Below are 16520 nucleotides of genomic sequence, written 5' to 3'. Positions count from 1 at the left end.
AGAAGAGGATTACATATATAATGTCAGTACAGAAGCATATACATTTGTTGCTTTGAGCCATGCAGTGGCATTCAGAGGAAGACCAGTTCCCTCATCAAATTTCCATACATTTGAACTGCTCTTGCTCATAGTTAGGGTAAATTGCACGACAAATGTTATGATCATCAACATCCATTCCAGGGAATCAAAGTAGCTGCTGACCTTTAAATGTGAACATATTCACATACCAGCCTACCAACCATCTGGTGTGACCTGACATTTCTATTACTGGCCCTCCTGTCCCTTGCATCCCCCCTCCAAAACAATGCAAATATGGTGATCTGTGTCCATGGTGACTGCAATCTTCCTCTGCAAAGTGTCCTCAGGGAAGTAAACTTTGCTTCTTCTGAACCTTGTCTATTTCCACACCTACTTCATTCTCCAAATGCCTCTGAATTGTAGTCCTCCTTATCATGGATGTTAAGGGAGACACCAAATTCAACATCCCTCCTCCTCAGCTGACGTGCCCAGCCAGGGAAGGACCCAAGTGATCTCTCCATCCCAGTCCTAGGGGTGCCATTGCTGTTCTTCCTACTTGCAGGTCTGGCCTGTAGCAAGGCTGAGTGTGTAGTGAAGAAACACACTCTCACAAACACAGAGAAACACAGACACACAGAGATCCCTTATGCAGCTGGCAGCAGAGACAGTCTCACACATACAGAGCAGTGCAGGTAGCATAACCCACCTATAATGACACCTAAACTCACACAAGTGCAGACAGCCCCATCCTCTTCCTCCCCTCCAGCTGATCAGAATGGAGGTTCTCTGGTGAGAACATGCATGCTCTCACTCTGCACATCTATAAGCACACCCACACTCACAGACCCCTTGAAAGTTAGCATGGACTCTAAAACTGTTTCATACCCATCCCTGGACCTGGGGTCCTTTAGCTGATATGCATGTCACCTCCTAATTGCCAGACAGAGCAATGTGATGCCTGCTAGTGAAATGGATGCATACTCTCACACAGTCATAAGCACTCCCACAGTCATGGAACCCTTGAATAATATCACAGGCTCTCAGTCCTGCAAACCCTATGGCCCAAGTCCTGCTGCCTACAACCCCTCCAGTCACTGACACACATTCTTTTGCATGCAAATCTCTCTGTGTGCTAGTACCTACACCCACAAACTCTAAGACCTGTGGTCTGCTCCGGTCATGGGCAGCACACAAATCTCTTTTGCATGTTGGTCTCTCCAGCTGTCACTGTCTTCCCACACTAATTCCTCTCTGATCCACCATGACCTTTCCCCTTTTCTTTAGATTCTTTGGACCTTCCCCTAAACATGCCATAGGCATTTTTACATAAGTCCACAAGCCTCTTCTGATAGCCTGTATCCCAAACAGCCTCAAGTATCCCATAATACTCACGTTAATCATGTTTCCTCCTTCCTATTAGTTAAAAATTGTTGTTCAGGTTGACATTCTGGAAGGCTCTGCCTGAGTAGATCCTTCAATGGACCATCAAGCAGTGGCTGAAGCATTCTGCATCCTCATTATTTTCTCTGTTGTGACTTTCTCTTCCTCATTAAGGTTCATATGTCTGTGTGGTTAATTTATCATTTTCCTCATTACTTGCTATTTCCTTTATACTGAGTAGATCACAACCTAATAACTCAATGAGTCAGACACTCCCCACTCTCCACATACCCTCACACTACTGACTGCCAGCTGTTCTAGGACTCAGAACAACTGAGCAACTCATGACTACAGGGTCCATCTCCATTTTATAATAGACATCTGTATCATAATAAGATAGCAAACCTAGATTTCATTCTGTTGATTGAGAGTTTGGATGCAGTTTTACCTGTTTTTTTTTATCTTCCGGTAGACTTAAAAGACAGGACAGGCATGTTCACACAATGTATTTCCAACTTTCTCCATTCCATGACAATGCACAACACTGGCAGACACTTTATTGACTTTAGCACAGAATTTTATCCAGATGATGAATTATTTTCCAGACTTAACAAATCTTTTACATGATGGTTGAGATTAAAGTAATAGAAGGAATGATGTAGTTGTGGTTTTCCAGTGATATTCATCTTGTGTCTTTGATGCTCATTTGCATTATCTTCAGAAGGATGTTTTAGTCTAAATGGGAAAAAAAACAAACAACCAAACAAAACAAAAAAACCCCAACAAACCTACATATCAAAAGCATGTAGGGAATGGAAATGTGCTTTTAATGTAAGAGAATTACTTACAAAGAAACCATAATAATTTACTGGAAGGTCATAAAGTTAGTGTCAAGTATCTGGCACTGCACAGAGCTATTGCACCTTAATAGCACATCACATAAAGAATATTATGAAAAAACCAAAATGGAAGTCTGCTCTCTGGAAGGCCATTCCTCTTCAGGTTGCTTACCAAATCTCTTTCATGCCTTGTAATTTCCATGTCTAAGTCCCTCTTTAAGCTAAGAGTCCTGCTGCCTGGGACTTTATGAAACTTCCTGTCAAAACCTGCCCAAATATCTCTGCTTTTCTCTACATGGCCTTTCTGATCCAGCCATTCAGATAATTTTAATCTGCTGTCTTCTTTCAAGTCTCCTTAAGTAATATTTTCCATGGCTACTTTGTTCCTTGTGTGAAAAGTGGCCATTGACTAGGGAAAGTGATTTTTAGATTTGCTTTTTGTTTTGACATTTTGGGTTGGGTTTTCTAGCACCATATCCAGGTATTTTAAGGGGAGATCTTTAGTACAAAGTAGATTTAATACAAGCTCACTAAGCAGAATATGTAGTTTAGTTACAAATTTAAAATTACCCCCTTTGTTCACACTCTCTCACTCTATCTGTGCTGCCATGGGGCAGTGAGAGTGGCTGAGGGAGGAGGAGGAGAACAGGTTTTGAATAAAGTAGCTTTTTGATATTTGATAAATTAGTAGCAATTAATGCAGCTGTTTCATTCCTAAGCTGGAGTCTTCAGATTTAAAAAACATGACACATTCCATTTTGCTTCTTACTAACTTGTATTGTTTAGTTGTTAATAGACATAGATATATATGTGTGCATGTATGTATAAATATTTATATATATTTGTTGGAAGAGGTAAAATACTTACTTCTTCTAGGGACAGTCTCTCCCTATTTTTCTCTCCATGGCGGTATTTCTTTTTAAGGCACACTGCAGTTGTGATAGTGACAATAAGCATTACAACAAATACAGCTATGGTTGAAGAAACAGCTATTACAGTATTTTCTCGTGTTGAGCCTTTTCTTTCACACTTTTCTCCCATGTACCACCAGTCCTCACCTGCTGGACATCTAGAAAAGAAAAGAACAAGCATGTGCTATCACCTAAAGATTAGAGGCATGAAAAAGGTTACGTAAGAAAAACAGCATCTCTGATGCCCTGTTTATATATCCTGCAGTCTAAATTACCTTAAAAGTGACTTCTATTTTTAAAATTGTCTTGAGTGATCTGGCTTAAACTGAGGTCTGTATCACATTCCCATTGTTTCCCAATAGAAAATCAGAGTGGAAACTGCTGGTCACACACTTCTCTAGGACAGAAAGTAGGTCACATTGGCACTAGAGCTTCAAATAGTCCAGAGATGTCAGAAAATAAATGTTCTCTTCCCATAATTTTGAAATGAGGCATAACATTCAGCATAATTTAATTTTTTTTTGTTATCTTGGAACAGCTTCTCGACACTTGCTGGTACTTGTGGCCTGTTTCTGATGGGTTGCACAAGAATTGTTTTTTAAAAGGTTTCCAAATGGGGAGATATAACAATTAATGAGTCATCCTGACTTTTCTTGCTCTCAGCCTTTAGATGTTTGCCTCACAGCACTCTCCTGGCACAGCATCACTTAAGGTTACTATCTTCAGCCTTAGAGCTTGTTTGAGAGCTGGAACAATGCTAACCAGCCAGGCAGGCTACGTAGATACATCCACAGAGAATTAAGTAGAAGTTGGTACTAATTTTCTCGCAGTGCAAGCAATCTTTTTAGTCCTCAGCCTTCATGGCTGGTTTCACAGGCAAGCATGACACTTTGGCAATCCATGGTCATAATCTGCCCTACACAACATTTCTGAATCAAATGCTAAAATAACGTCTGTACAGCTTCCTCTCTGAGAAGTATCAAACATCTTTGCTATTGATATAAATGCTATTTGAGATGCACAGTCCATTTCATAACATTGGACTAAAATTACTGAAAACAATAAACACGTTTAAAATATAATTTACAAGGAAGTCAAGCAGAGTACTTCAAAATGGTCAAATGCTGAGGTCAGGACCTTTGTTGCCCAAACTGGTCATAAGGTTAGACTCGCAGTAGCAGTTGGAAACGTTTGTCATAATCAGCTGTAGTCTTTCTTTCCTTTCATTAGCAACAGAGATTTATTCTACTAGAAACTTTCATTTTGTATCCTAAAATTGCCTTTGAGAGTGAATAAAAGCAGTTACCTGCACACTGGTGCTCTATTTATAATAATACACACACCATCATTTTCACAAGGGTTCTCCAGACAGGAATCTGGAATTTCTGTCTCTGGCTTTTGGGTCGTGGTGACAGAGGCTGTTGTGATGGGTGTTGTGGTGGTGGCAGCGGCGTTAGAGGTAGGTTTGATGGTGTGGCCACTGAGTGTACTCATAGCAAAGGTGGGTGTAGCATTTGGCTGAGTTGTTAGTAGATGTGATATATCTGCATGGTAAAAAGACAAGAAATATGGTCTTCATGTTATTTTTCCTCTTATTCTAATGATAAGTTCTAATAGTCAAGAGCAAAGAGTCTGTCCACAGTTATAATGGAAAAACAGTCTTTTTTACCTTTCAGGAGCCTGGTGTATTTTGGAAATATCTTCTAGATTTTTTCCATAACTGACAATTTTATTCAAAGCATTCTATTGAAAATAATTTCCATAAGATTAGAATTGTTTTATACACCTTCACGTGAGAAAAGGAGTTATATAGTGCATGTACCTATCTACAAATGTATTCAAGCATATAACTTGACTTTAGATACGTGTAGTTTCAAAACTGCTCATACACAAAGTACATCATGTGTAATTATATCTACTACACTAGTGACTTAGTAAGGATGTGACACTCTGTGTTTACTGTACCATAAAGAATATCAGCTATGTTTACATACCTTCCATTGTTAGAAGAATGTAAACACTGTCTTCTTTAATAAAGTTGCGGCTTCTAAGTCTCTGATGAGTTAAAAATGCATTCGTTCCACTTCCTGGACCTCTCATGAATGTAGTTCCATTTGGAAAAGATGCTAGGGATCCCACTTTATCTGGCCTATCCCAAAAATAAGTTGAGGAGGAATCTGGAAAAAAAATTAACTGAATGTGAGTGTGGGACCACTCTGGATTTGTTCTGAACAGAGTCTCTTCCTTCTCAGATAATCTGTTGCAAAGTTATATGGAGGCCTCTCTTAACAAACAACACAGACTGCATCATACTTTTTGCCTGCTTTTGGTTAGCTGCTCATGGATATCTTGAGTATGGAGAAGACAATAAATTACCTGAATCTCAAGCAGTAGGAGAAATGCTGAATGTGCCTACAACATTTGCAGACTTTTTTTTCCTGAGATTCCACACTGCTGAGATGCACAAAACAATGGAGATCTTTAAAGGCTTGGTTTAGCCTGAGATATTGAGAAAAGAGCCTGCTGGAGATGAGGTTACCAGAGAGCTAGTTGAAAACCTGTCATATTTTCTTTTTAGTTATTTTAAATTGTGGTGGACAAGATGAAGAGTAGCACATGAAACATCTGTAAAATGAACTAATTCAGTGCTTCTCAAAAAAAGAGCATCTCCTGATGTGGATGTAGAGCAAAGGGTACTTGAACTACTTGAACGACCACAGACCACTTACATCTCCTCCATCAAACCCTGTTCTGAGTCTCAAAGCTGAGTCTGTGCCTATGAGAGTATCTGACAGAGGAAGAAGGAACTGCCTGATTCAATGCCTCTGTTGGTTAGAGAAAGGGTAGGAGTTACAAGGCTTCTCTTGGGAACGTGAGAATACATGAATACTTAAGGGAGAAGCAGAGTGCAAACAGACTGGGTGTCCACAGGGTCAGGGAAGGAAAAGGCCCAAGCACTGTGGCCATAACAGCAGAGAGCACAGAGAAAATGTCAACCATCTATGGAGGACCTTGTGTGGTGCATCTTTCATTTACAGGGAGGACATTTAGTCTTTCTAGATTACCCACTTTGTTTTTACAAAATAACAGTGTCATAGAAAAATGAACATAAAATACATTTTTAAAAAATTAATACTGTGAGTTAAACATTTTAGTGCCTTCTTCTTTTAGTAATATTATGGTCTGAAAGCTCAAAAAACTAATTCAATGGTGGAGGTGGTTTATTTTGACAAAACCCTTTTATAAATGCAGAAAGTAATTGTGACTTAAAGCCAATCTTTATAAAATTATGAATATGGGTTTTTTTTGTTTAATATCTGTCTTTATAGAGATTCCAACCACTTCGAAGAGCTACGTCTTTACCTCAGCTGCCTCTGTTCCAAGTTATTGTGGACAATTGCTTCTTATCTTCTCACACCTTGAACAAGTACAGATTATGTAATATGAATCAGTACTTTGTCCATCTGGAGATTTGCACTGACACCACTGTACCTTTTACAAGGAGGGTGGGGATTTGTTTGATAGCTCTACTTTTATCTGGTGTGAACTGTGTATATTGTCAATTCAGTATTTTTCTTTTCAAGCCTTCTGGAAAACTTCCATTCTCATTAAAGCAGATATAAATGCATCTACACAGAGCACATGGAGGAAATTTTAGGAGTGGATCATCCACCTGTTTCTTATGCAAATCAGCTTTGAAATCCAGAGTCTCAGCTTAAGCTACTTGTATGTTCATTTTTTTCCTGTCTGTGCATCAATGATACGGTTGCTGTCAGCAAATGGAACATTCCAGAAGCTGAAAAAACTGCATTAATTTACACAAAGAGAAAATTTTACTCCTTATATTTTGGCTATGTTTTAAATGTATTGGATAGAACATCTGATTTTAACTAACCTGATGATTTCAGGGGGTCAGTTGTTATACTTCTTTGGTTTGACATCCGCTGACGAATATCAGGATGCTGGTCAAGCAGAATCATGGTACCTTGTTGCCATGCACAGGGCCATTGCAACTGATCATCATTTGCTCCAGAAATCAAGTGCAAGTATATTGCTAAATTAAATGGGTTGTCAGCAGTACCATTTACATACAAGCTGATCTGAAAAGCATATCCTTCCCTAGAGTAAAAAGGTGGACTGTATATTCTTCCTGCTGCCCCTGCTGGTCTTGTGTTGAGGAGACTTGTGAAATTTCTGATATGCCAGACGTGGTGGGGACACTGAGTTTCTGACAAATTGATGTCATCAATAGAGAGGCCTCCTTTTGATGAGCCACTTCCTCTCACACCTTGAAACACAACCCGGAATTTATTTGTGGCATTCAAAGAAACATGATGGAGCTGCCAGTAAGTCACAGGTGAACCTGAAAAACAAGGGGAGGGATTTCTGAGTAAGCTGTGCAGTCAAACCCTGCATGGGTCTACAGACCCTATAGGGATGCCTTGTAAGAATTTCTCAGTTCTATTGGCACTGACATGATGGAATATTTCTCCTGTAGATACTACATTTTCAGTGTGATAACATATTTTCTCAATTTTGTTTTTCAACAGATTTAATATGCATAGAAACTCTTTAATTTGAGTGAAAACAGTGTCAATGTTTTTTAAGACTGCTTTTTCTTGTATATTTTTAAAGAATGTTGCAGCAAATTAATATAAATATTGTGGTAATTAAATGCACAAAGATGGCTGTAACCTGAATTATAAAAAAAGAAAAAAACTCAGAGTAAAGTTTACTCAAATAACTGAATAACAACATATCTGAACAAAAGATGCTACAGAGGATTCTGGGAGTCTAGAACTACAAGATTTTTTCATTCAATTGTTTTTGCATATTTAAATGGCATGTCAGAAGTTTACCTATGCAGAAGCACTATTCACCCAGCAAATGATTAATGGTACAAAGTTTAAATTAAAGCCAGTCATTTGCAAAACCTACTTTACTTTAGGTTAGATATCAGGAAAAAGTTTTTCACCCAGATGGTGGCTGAGCACTGGAACAAGCTCCCCAGGGAAGTGGTCACAGCACCAAACCTGCCTGAGTTCAAGAAGCGTTTGTATGATGCTCTCAAGCACATTCTTGGGGTGCCCTACACAGGGACAGGAGCTGGACTTGATATTCCTGATGGGCCCCTTCCAACTCAGCATATTCTGTGATTCTCTTATTCTATGTGGTACAATCTCACCATGAGTCTGATGCTGCATCCAAAAGTGCCTGTACTAGCAAATTCCACTGGGCTGCAAGAGCAGTATGTGTAAAAGCAAAGACCTCTGCACAGGGGCCTTGTAAGGTGAGTCAAAGTAGGACATCCTTTGTTAATAGCATGTCCAACAAGGCAGTTTCTTTTCCCATCTGGTTTTTGTTCACCTGCATGGAAGACCAGGCTTTCAGCTGCATTTACGGAATAAAGAGTGTCAATCCCAGGTACAAACTCATGCTTCTCTTTCCTAACCATTCTAAACACAACAGAGCGGACCTCAGATATGAGTCTCAATTTCTTGCCATTTTTCATTACCATTAAAATTAGGAGGAAAAAAATAAACCAGAAGCAAGAACAGAAGCACCCCACTGTTTTCCATTAATTTGCCTCTGCATAAACGACAGTTTTTTTGAACTGCAATGATTATATGCAAGACTAGGGTTTCTGACTCGTGTTCAATGAGCAGTTCAGCTGCTGTGCTGTAATATGTCCCACCCCCACAACCTCTCCTGCTCCTGGCCAAAAGCAGCCACAGCTGTCACAGAAAGGATTCAGGGCTTGTCCCTCAGCCTCCTGGGCATGGTGGTTCCATGCAAACCCATGAGCAGCTCAGCAATGATGTCACATCATGATTGGAAAGGGCTGTAGCATCACTGTTTTTTCCAGTTTGTTGACTACATCAGTGAGGGTAGCTTGAGTGAAATATTATCTTAAACCATCCTTGAAAGTTTTACCAGACATTGTCAAAGTAGTGACACACACATGAGATGAGAGACTTAAAAGGAAATTATAGACTTGAGACAGCAGGAATGGGGGATGGGACATAATACATGTGAAAGAGTATTTGTGAAGAAGGATGAAGTGTGGAAAAATTAATCTTGGCTTCAAAGCAGGGTTCGAAAGTTTGGAGGGCTCAGACTGAACCAAAATCTACATCTGCCTTAGCATCCCTGACACTTCTGTTGATGACTCCTGATGGCACACAGGGATGACACATGCATCAGAGTGAAGAGTGGAAAAAAGAAAAACAGGCACCAGCAGCAGCTGAGCCTAAAGGGACAAAAAGAGGTCGAGGAGTAGACTTGATACCTGTCCTGGTCTGAGCCAGGGCGAAGTGGATTTTCTCTTTGCTGATTTTTTTTTATTTCAGTGAACTTTTTTCAGCAGCACCAGTGGACTGATAAGAACCAAGGACACTTCTGAAGCTCATGTCTGCAGTTTCCCCACCCGCCCCATGGGGGAGCAGATGAGACTGAAGGCAGGATAAACCTTCAGAATATTCCTCTACTAGGCTTTTGGTATAGGTTAAGACATCATGGAAGTCAAGCCTTTTGGTTTCCTTTTCTCTCTTTCTGCTTACTGTCACTTCTATCACCCTCTCTTTGGCTCTCTCTATTTTTTTTCATTTTTTCTTCACAGCCAGCATCTGAGGACCCCGCCCACGTGCCCAGACACTCCCCCCTTCAGCCGGGAGACTAGGGGAGTCACTAGGGGAGGAAGGAGGGGATCAGGTGTTGCGCATCCCTTTATAAATATATATATATATTCCCCTATCACTAATAATTAAAATCAATTTGTTTCACTTTTCAACCCAGAAAGCCTCTATCTCACTTTTTTGTCTCTCTTTCCCTACCTTGGGGGAGGGGGTAGGATCGAGAGCATTATTGTTATTGGTTTGACTACCAACCCAGAGCCAAACCATGACAATACCTATTTAGTAAAAGAATGTGCTCAGACCCTTATGTAACCAGGTAATTGAACTAGTTGTAGCTGTAATGGAGACCAAATAATGGTTAAATATTTGAGACAGTAATATAATCATAAGGTGACCTTGGCAATTCTTGCTTACAGAGCTCTTGTCCATTAACTGACCTCAGTTGCTCCTCCTGTAGGCCATAGGCTCCTAAAACCACAAGAACTTGATTATCTTCAAACTGCAACTCAAATAATGATCTGCTGCCCAGATATTTCAGTTAAGTCATTTCAAACCTGGTTTTAAAAGTAAGCTAAATTTTATTTATTGTATTTAAACTGGTATGTTAGGTATTCCAGTGCACTTGTACTTACCATTTCTTTATTACTACTTCCTTATCCATTGTAATTTACTCTAATGACCAACTTCACCTGTTGCTATTGATACCAGCAATTCTAGAAAAGTTAAAATGACTGCTCATGGAATTTTAGCTATTTTGGTGATAAAACCATGTTGATAATGCTTGGGTTTGTAATTTGTGGTAATTGATTATAATATAGGAAAATGGCTGACTGAGGATTCATCAAGTACAATTTCACCAGCCGAGAATTGATTACATAGTTAGAGAAGAAGCCAAAGAATAATACTAGGAGATGAGTCACTTTGCTACAAGATTTTCCCCCAGTACTTGGAAAAGGATATTGAGTCTAGATTAAGCCAAAATGCAATTTGTTCCATACCTTTTATCTCTTCAACGAATCTCAAAGTACCGTTTGGATGGGCTGAGGTATACTCCCTGACCCAGACATGCAGCCGGTCACTTTCATGACCACTGTTATAGAAATAGAATTGTAAGCACTGAAAGTCTCTTTTGGGATACAGAATTCGACTCTCCAGGATAGCTGTGCTTCTCTCTACTCCAGCGCTGGTGTTGAAATGCATGAAGTAGCCAGAATCTGTCAAAAAGTCAATGAGAAATGAATGGTAGAGGAGAGAGAAAACAGAATTTTCCTGGTGTAGTGGTATTCCTTTTACTGTACTGTAAGTAACACTAGAAGACATGGTCAAGTCAGGGTTAGGTAGAACCTGTACAAACCCTGAGACCGAGGACTGTTGCCTGTTCACATTGTCCAGAGGCAAAACTGTTCTCCTTGCAACTTCTGTCCTCATTTCCCTCTCTCTAGCAATTTGTACTCAAAAGTGTGGGCTCTTCTCTTTACCCAGTGCCAGTAATTCATAGTTGACTGTCTGGAGGACTGTTTTAATTTCCTGCACTCATGAAGGCTTCTTTGGCAGGTTCAGAAACAACTGGCTATATTCTTAAATAATTGTTCACCTGAACCCTGATAATACATGTGATTTCTAAATCCCAAACCTTTCCAAAGACTTACTGAGCAGTTATAGAGAAAAGAAGCAGTCTTTCTGGTGTGCCTGTACCATAGGTTAGAACATTTCTACAGTTCTCAGGGCAGGATGCAACACTAAAACTAGAAAACAGCTCAAAAGAGATAAGGACATTTGATCTCAAATAAGTAGAAAATCAACTTATCACATGAGGTTCCTAGGTATGTAGATTTATATTACTTAGTTAAAAAATAAACTGTAATTTGTCAACAAGTAAACAGAGAATGAGGCCAAGATCAAAGTCAGCTCACATACCTCTGTGTAAAACACTTCTCAGAGAGATAAGAACAGTCTTTTCTCCTACCTTCACATTCTCCCATATTAGTGTGATCAGTATTTGGCCCAGCAGGAACCTGTGACAAACGCTGCCAATCACTGTTATCATCTGAACTTTGAATCATGCCACATATGTTTTCAAGTTCAAAACTGCACGTGTCCATGAAAGTTAAGGAGGAGGCTATAACAGTAAAACAATAAAAAAAAGTTGTGAATCTCTGTTTGCACAGCATAACTTTTAATTTTTCATGTCCAAAGCCAAGAGTAGAGAAAGACTAAGAAATGCAAACACAAAATACTCAGTGGCTTCAAATACCATTAGCATTCATAGGTACAATGTTTAAGAACTCAAAACATTTGGTCACTAACACTGACATTAATAAGATGTCATCAGGACCACTCTGGCTGGCAAGGACAGGAAGGTGCAGTTAATTATCATATCACATCTTTTATTTATAAAAGGAACATTAATATCAGCCCCAACCCATCAACCTTCACCCAGCCATAAGTTGGAGACCTTCCATTCATTCCTCTGCTTTCTTTAGCTACTCCACACATGGCCGCAGATTTTTATAAAAGTTCACTAATTCATCAACTGGAGTGCTTATTATACTGAAATATAATCAAGCAGAAGTTATTTCACTGCAATAGGCAAACCTTAATTTTCAAAATACTGAACTAAAAAAAAAAATTTGGCAATGGGACCAGCGGATCACTCATCTCATACAAATTTTTAAGATGTTTTGCATATAACAGGTGAAAAATTAAGTGAAAGAAAACTATGCAATTGAATAGAAAAGTGAAAACACTGTATGAAGTATTTCATCTGCCTGAAGCAAATGCTGGATAGGTGAGGACACAGTCCTGGTTCATCCTCATTCTTAGATTTGTTTCTCATTGTACCATGTTTGAGCTCTGTGTAACACCAGCCATAATTCGAAAACAACTAGGTTAATAAAATGCTTCATAATTATTTCTTTTCTTACGTATAAAATATTATAGCAGGTTTGAAGGTTTCATTGCACCACAAAAGGCACCTGGAGTGTCAGGAAAATCAACCTCAATGGCATGCCAAATGCCTCGCTTAGGCTGTGGCTCAGGGAAGCACTTAAGTATGAACTGCTGCCAAATTAGTACTCCTGAGATGTTTTGTACTGTCCTTGGAGGAAGTTTAACAACCCTCTAGAGGCTGCAAGGCTATCAGAAGTGTTGTATGACTGGTACCTTTTAAGACACGGTATTGGTATGATGTTGTAAAACCCAATAAAATATTGTCACAGTAAACATTTTATTGACTACTGAAGAAAAAAAAAAGCAGCTAAGATGTCAGCAAGAAGGTAAGAAAAAATGGAGTATTATTAGATGAAAGAACTCTTTGAAATCAAAATACAAAACAAAATGTTAAATTGATTTGCCCAAACAGGAAAGCAGCATCCTAACTGTTTTAATTAGAATGTGCTGGCTGGCATGGAGTCATGGTCTGAACAACAGCAAAAGATAAAGCAAGACCCAATGGCTTGCAAAGTATTTTTTAGATTTATTACTGAAAAAAAGGGAAGGGCACACTGTTTGAAGCAGGTTTTTAACTCCATCTGCACCAAAAGACAGAAACTGCCTTGGTATGTAGTGAAATGCTGGACTTGGAAGAAAACATGTCATGCACACTGAGTCCTAACTTCCAGTGGCTGAGGGAAACTTTATGGTCTGTTCTCTTAAGGAATATGCTAGAAGGGGAAAGCAGACTAAAATCTAATGTTTTCATATGGCCTGAAAGACAGTCCTGAAGAAGAGATCAGAACAGCACTGAAGTATTAGTCAGGATTATATCCAAATACAAGTTAAAACAGTATTCGCTGCTTGGGATACTGAGGGAGTGAAATGAAAGCTTTCATCTGAGTGTCAGGGCACATTTGATGCAGTCACAATTATGAATTCCAGTTTGGTCTTAGAATTCTCTACATTTTAATGTCTTTAAATTTCAGTCAGCTTCCCAAAATAAATCCTGTTGCAGGCAAAATAACTCTTTTGACCACTTTGGAAAGAGATTAGGTTTTAAACTAAGAATGAAATTTTAATGGCTCATATTTTCTTCATAACAGCACATGTACCCTATTTGCATGAACACACTGTCTCACAGATTGCATGAGAGCAGGGTAGGTATGACAGCCCCAGCAAAAGTACTTATTTCTGAGCAACAGCTGCAGAATAAGGAGGAAAAACAAAAAGCTTTGTTCCAAAGCACACATTTTAAACAGACACCCAAGGGATGAACAAAAAATCAGCAGCTGAACGAAGCTGTTTTTTAACTAAAGGTCAGATAAAATTGCACAGAAGACTCTGCTATGCAGCAGTGTTTCTCCAGGAGGGCTATGTTATTTCTAGCTATACCATTATTTCTGGTGGTTTTAACACTATTTGCTTCTCCAAATATGTTAGCATCTCTTTCACTCGTGCCTGGATGAGTCCAGCATGTAAGTATCACCCTTGTTTCTTTCAAACGCTTGAAGTAAAAAAAAAAGTGAAAGAAATGGAGAAACTTACAGCAATTGTACAGCCGATTTAGTTTCTGGAGATCATAATCACTGAAATCCATTCGCTGTCCTATTACATCCATGAAGTCTGGTATGTTAGTGACAATGGTGGGTTCAGATCCATTCTTGAATGCAGTTTTGCTGTAGTGCATCACAGAAGTATAGTCATAGGGCACATTCAGGAAGTCAGATGTTTTGTCATCATATTTGTTAAAATTATGTTCTTTACCTAAATGGGAAAAACAAAAGGAAGGACTGCCCAAGAGGACCAAGTTTTGATGGATGGAATTAAGGTATTTGTTTTGTTCTTGCTTACTTGTATTTACTCTGTATAGCTATTTTATTTCTAGTCTAGGGTTATTTACTTTCCTCTTTTAGCTGCTGGAACATGACATGATGACTTCTGCTAGATAAAGGAAAGCTTTTTGCTACCAGAAATCTTTTCCTTGTGAAACCCATAAGCTTTGATGGGCTTGTGATACCCAAAAGTGGAGATACTCTTTCAGTACTCAAATAAATGCAATTTGCAACTGTAATGCCTCCCTGTTCCTAATCTGTATGATGTCCTGTTTAATTGCTGGTCATTTTAGCTTGCAATAAGCAAGTTAGAGTTTTCATTAGATAAGCTTCCAGAATTTAACTGTACATGTGACTATATTATGGGCAGTGTAAAAAAGCTGCAGCAGTTTTAAATTGCTAACAATAGTGCAACTTGTCACTAAAGAGTCAGCAAACTATAATGGAAATCAAATAACAGTGTCCAAGTCATTTTCTGCAACATATACTTGTATATGCACCTGACTGTTGAGCACGACTAAGTAACAATGCATTAGATTGTATCATTATCTGTTTTTTCAGTGTTTTGTGTGTACCTGTGTCAGGAAAGCATCAAGCCTGTGTATATAACTTTGTTTTTCAGTTGTCTGAAATTCACAGAGGACAACGGCAAGCTGAAGGGGTAGAGATCAAGCAGAGTCCTGAGGAACCTTGTGCCAGAGCTCAGGCTTGTGCCAAATATGCCAACACTTACATTCACAAGCTGCATTGCTAAAGTAACCACTCATATGATGTGGACCCTGAAAAGGGTCCCCCTTGTTTGCACACCCTCCCTGCACTCTCTGCTGTCTCAGCGCTGCTGCCCCCACCAGCTGTAGCACCTGGGGAGAAAGAAGACAACCAGTATTTTCAGTGGAGATTTTCTATCAGCTTTGGATGCACTGGGTTTTTCAGAATGGGATTTTTGAAAATTACTTTGTTTTGTTAAAGGCTCCCAGAATAACAGTGCTTTTATATTATTCATTTAAACAAGCTAAATTACTCTCTTCTGTTGCTCTGCTGTACAACATGTAGCATAACAAGACTCATGTCTCTAGTGAGGTATTTGGGAACTGCTGTGGCACAAGGAACAACCACAGCAACAACAAATTAGGCTTTCTAAGCCAAATAGATGTGAGTTGATATTTAATTAATTTATATGCTGGCTTTGAAAACAAAGTACCAGCGTGTGAACAGCGTGACCACCAAAGGATGGTTGGAAGGGATGTTCCACAGCTAAGCGTCCTCACACCAGAGTGTGAAAGGAGAAGCCAGGTATTGACTGACCAGACTGAATCCTGTCCCACATGATGGACACGTAGTCATCCCGGTCAGACCGTGACTGCTCATGCCAGAATCCCAGGGCATGCAGGAACTCATGCTGAATCGTCCCAATCTTGTCACAGTTGGCGCCAATGGAGAGCTCCTGCAAACCCATTTGTTGGTTTCCCACTGAGGACCAGCAGCTAGCATGCAAATAAAATGAGAGATGGCTTGTGAGACATCATCACCATGCCACAAGAAATCCAGAATCAGTCTGTTCAACGGGTATATTTTGAGTGTTGAAGTTACATTTTGCTACAGAGATCTTCATTGATCTGTACTGTCCAAATCCTTTCCTCTCACATTTACCTCAGTTTTGATGAAACAGTAGTTCCCCTGCTCCAGCTCTATTGTTTTTAATGGGGTTTCTTTAGCAGAAAAATGTTGATCTATTTTTGACAGAATAAAACTGGTTAGGATTTCATTGGTAGTTTGGTAAATGTGAAGACTATAAACACATGACTAACAGCAATTAAATTACTGTGAATTAACAATTTTTAGCTGGAGCACAGTATGTGACTGTGACTGCACTTTGAGCCTGTCCCTATTGTAAGGCAAACCAGAGTCACCTTCTGAAAGGTTAGTGGATTTGACGGTGCTTTAAACAAACTCTTTTCTTTCTAGTTATTT

At 39.3% G+C, this 16520-nt stretch overlaps 1 protein-coding gene across 1 annotated transcript in view; it reads right to left on the bottom strand.

Annotated features, from left to right (window-relative positions):
- Nucleotides 1–2115: 2115 nt before the first annotated feature.
- The window catches only part of MEP1B (meprin A subunit beta), a 28204-nt gene continuing 13799 nt past the window's right edge, over nucleotides 2116–16520 (bottom strand). Inside the window, exons 8-16 of the mRNA XM_051610284.1 lie at nucleotides 15855–16033; nucleotides 14263–14481; nucleotides 11750–11902; nucleotides 10782–10997; nucleotides 7044–7511; nucleotides 5143–5325; nucleotides 4455–4692; nucleotides 3105–3306; nucleotides 2116–2133 (exon numbers count right to left, since the gene is read on the bottom strand). Coding sequence (XP_051466244.1) covers nucleotides 2116–2133; nucleotides 3105–3306; nucleotides 4455–4692; nucleotides 5143–5325; nucleotides 7044–7511; nucleotides 10782–10997; nucleotides 11750–11902; nucleotides 14263–14481; nucleotides 15855–16033 — 1876 coding nt within the window. The remainder of the gene's footprint in view (nucleotides 2134–3104; nucleotides 3307–4454; nucleotides 4693–5142; nucleotides 5326–7043; nucleotides 7512–10781; nucleotides 10998–11749; nucleotides 11903–14262; nucleotides 14482–15854; nucleotides 16034–16520) is intronic.

This window comes from Apus apus, chromosome 2 (assembly GCF_020740795.1).
Source record: "Apus apus isolate bApuApu2 chromosome 2, bApuApu2.pri.cur, whole genome shotgun sequence".
In the NCBI taxonomy this organism is placed as follows: domain Eukaryota; kingdom Metazoa; phylum Chordata; class Aves; order Apodiformes; family Apodidae; genus Apus; species Apus apus.
This window is presented reverse-complemented; position numbering and strand designations above follow the sequence as displayed.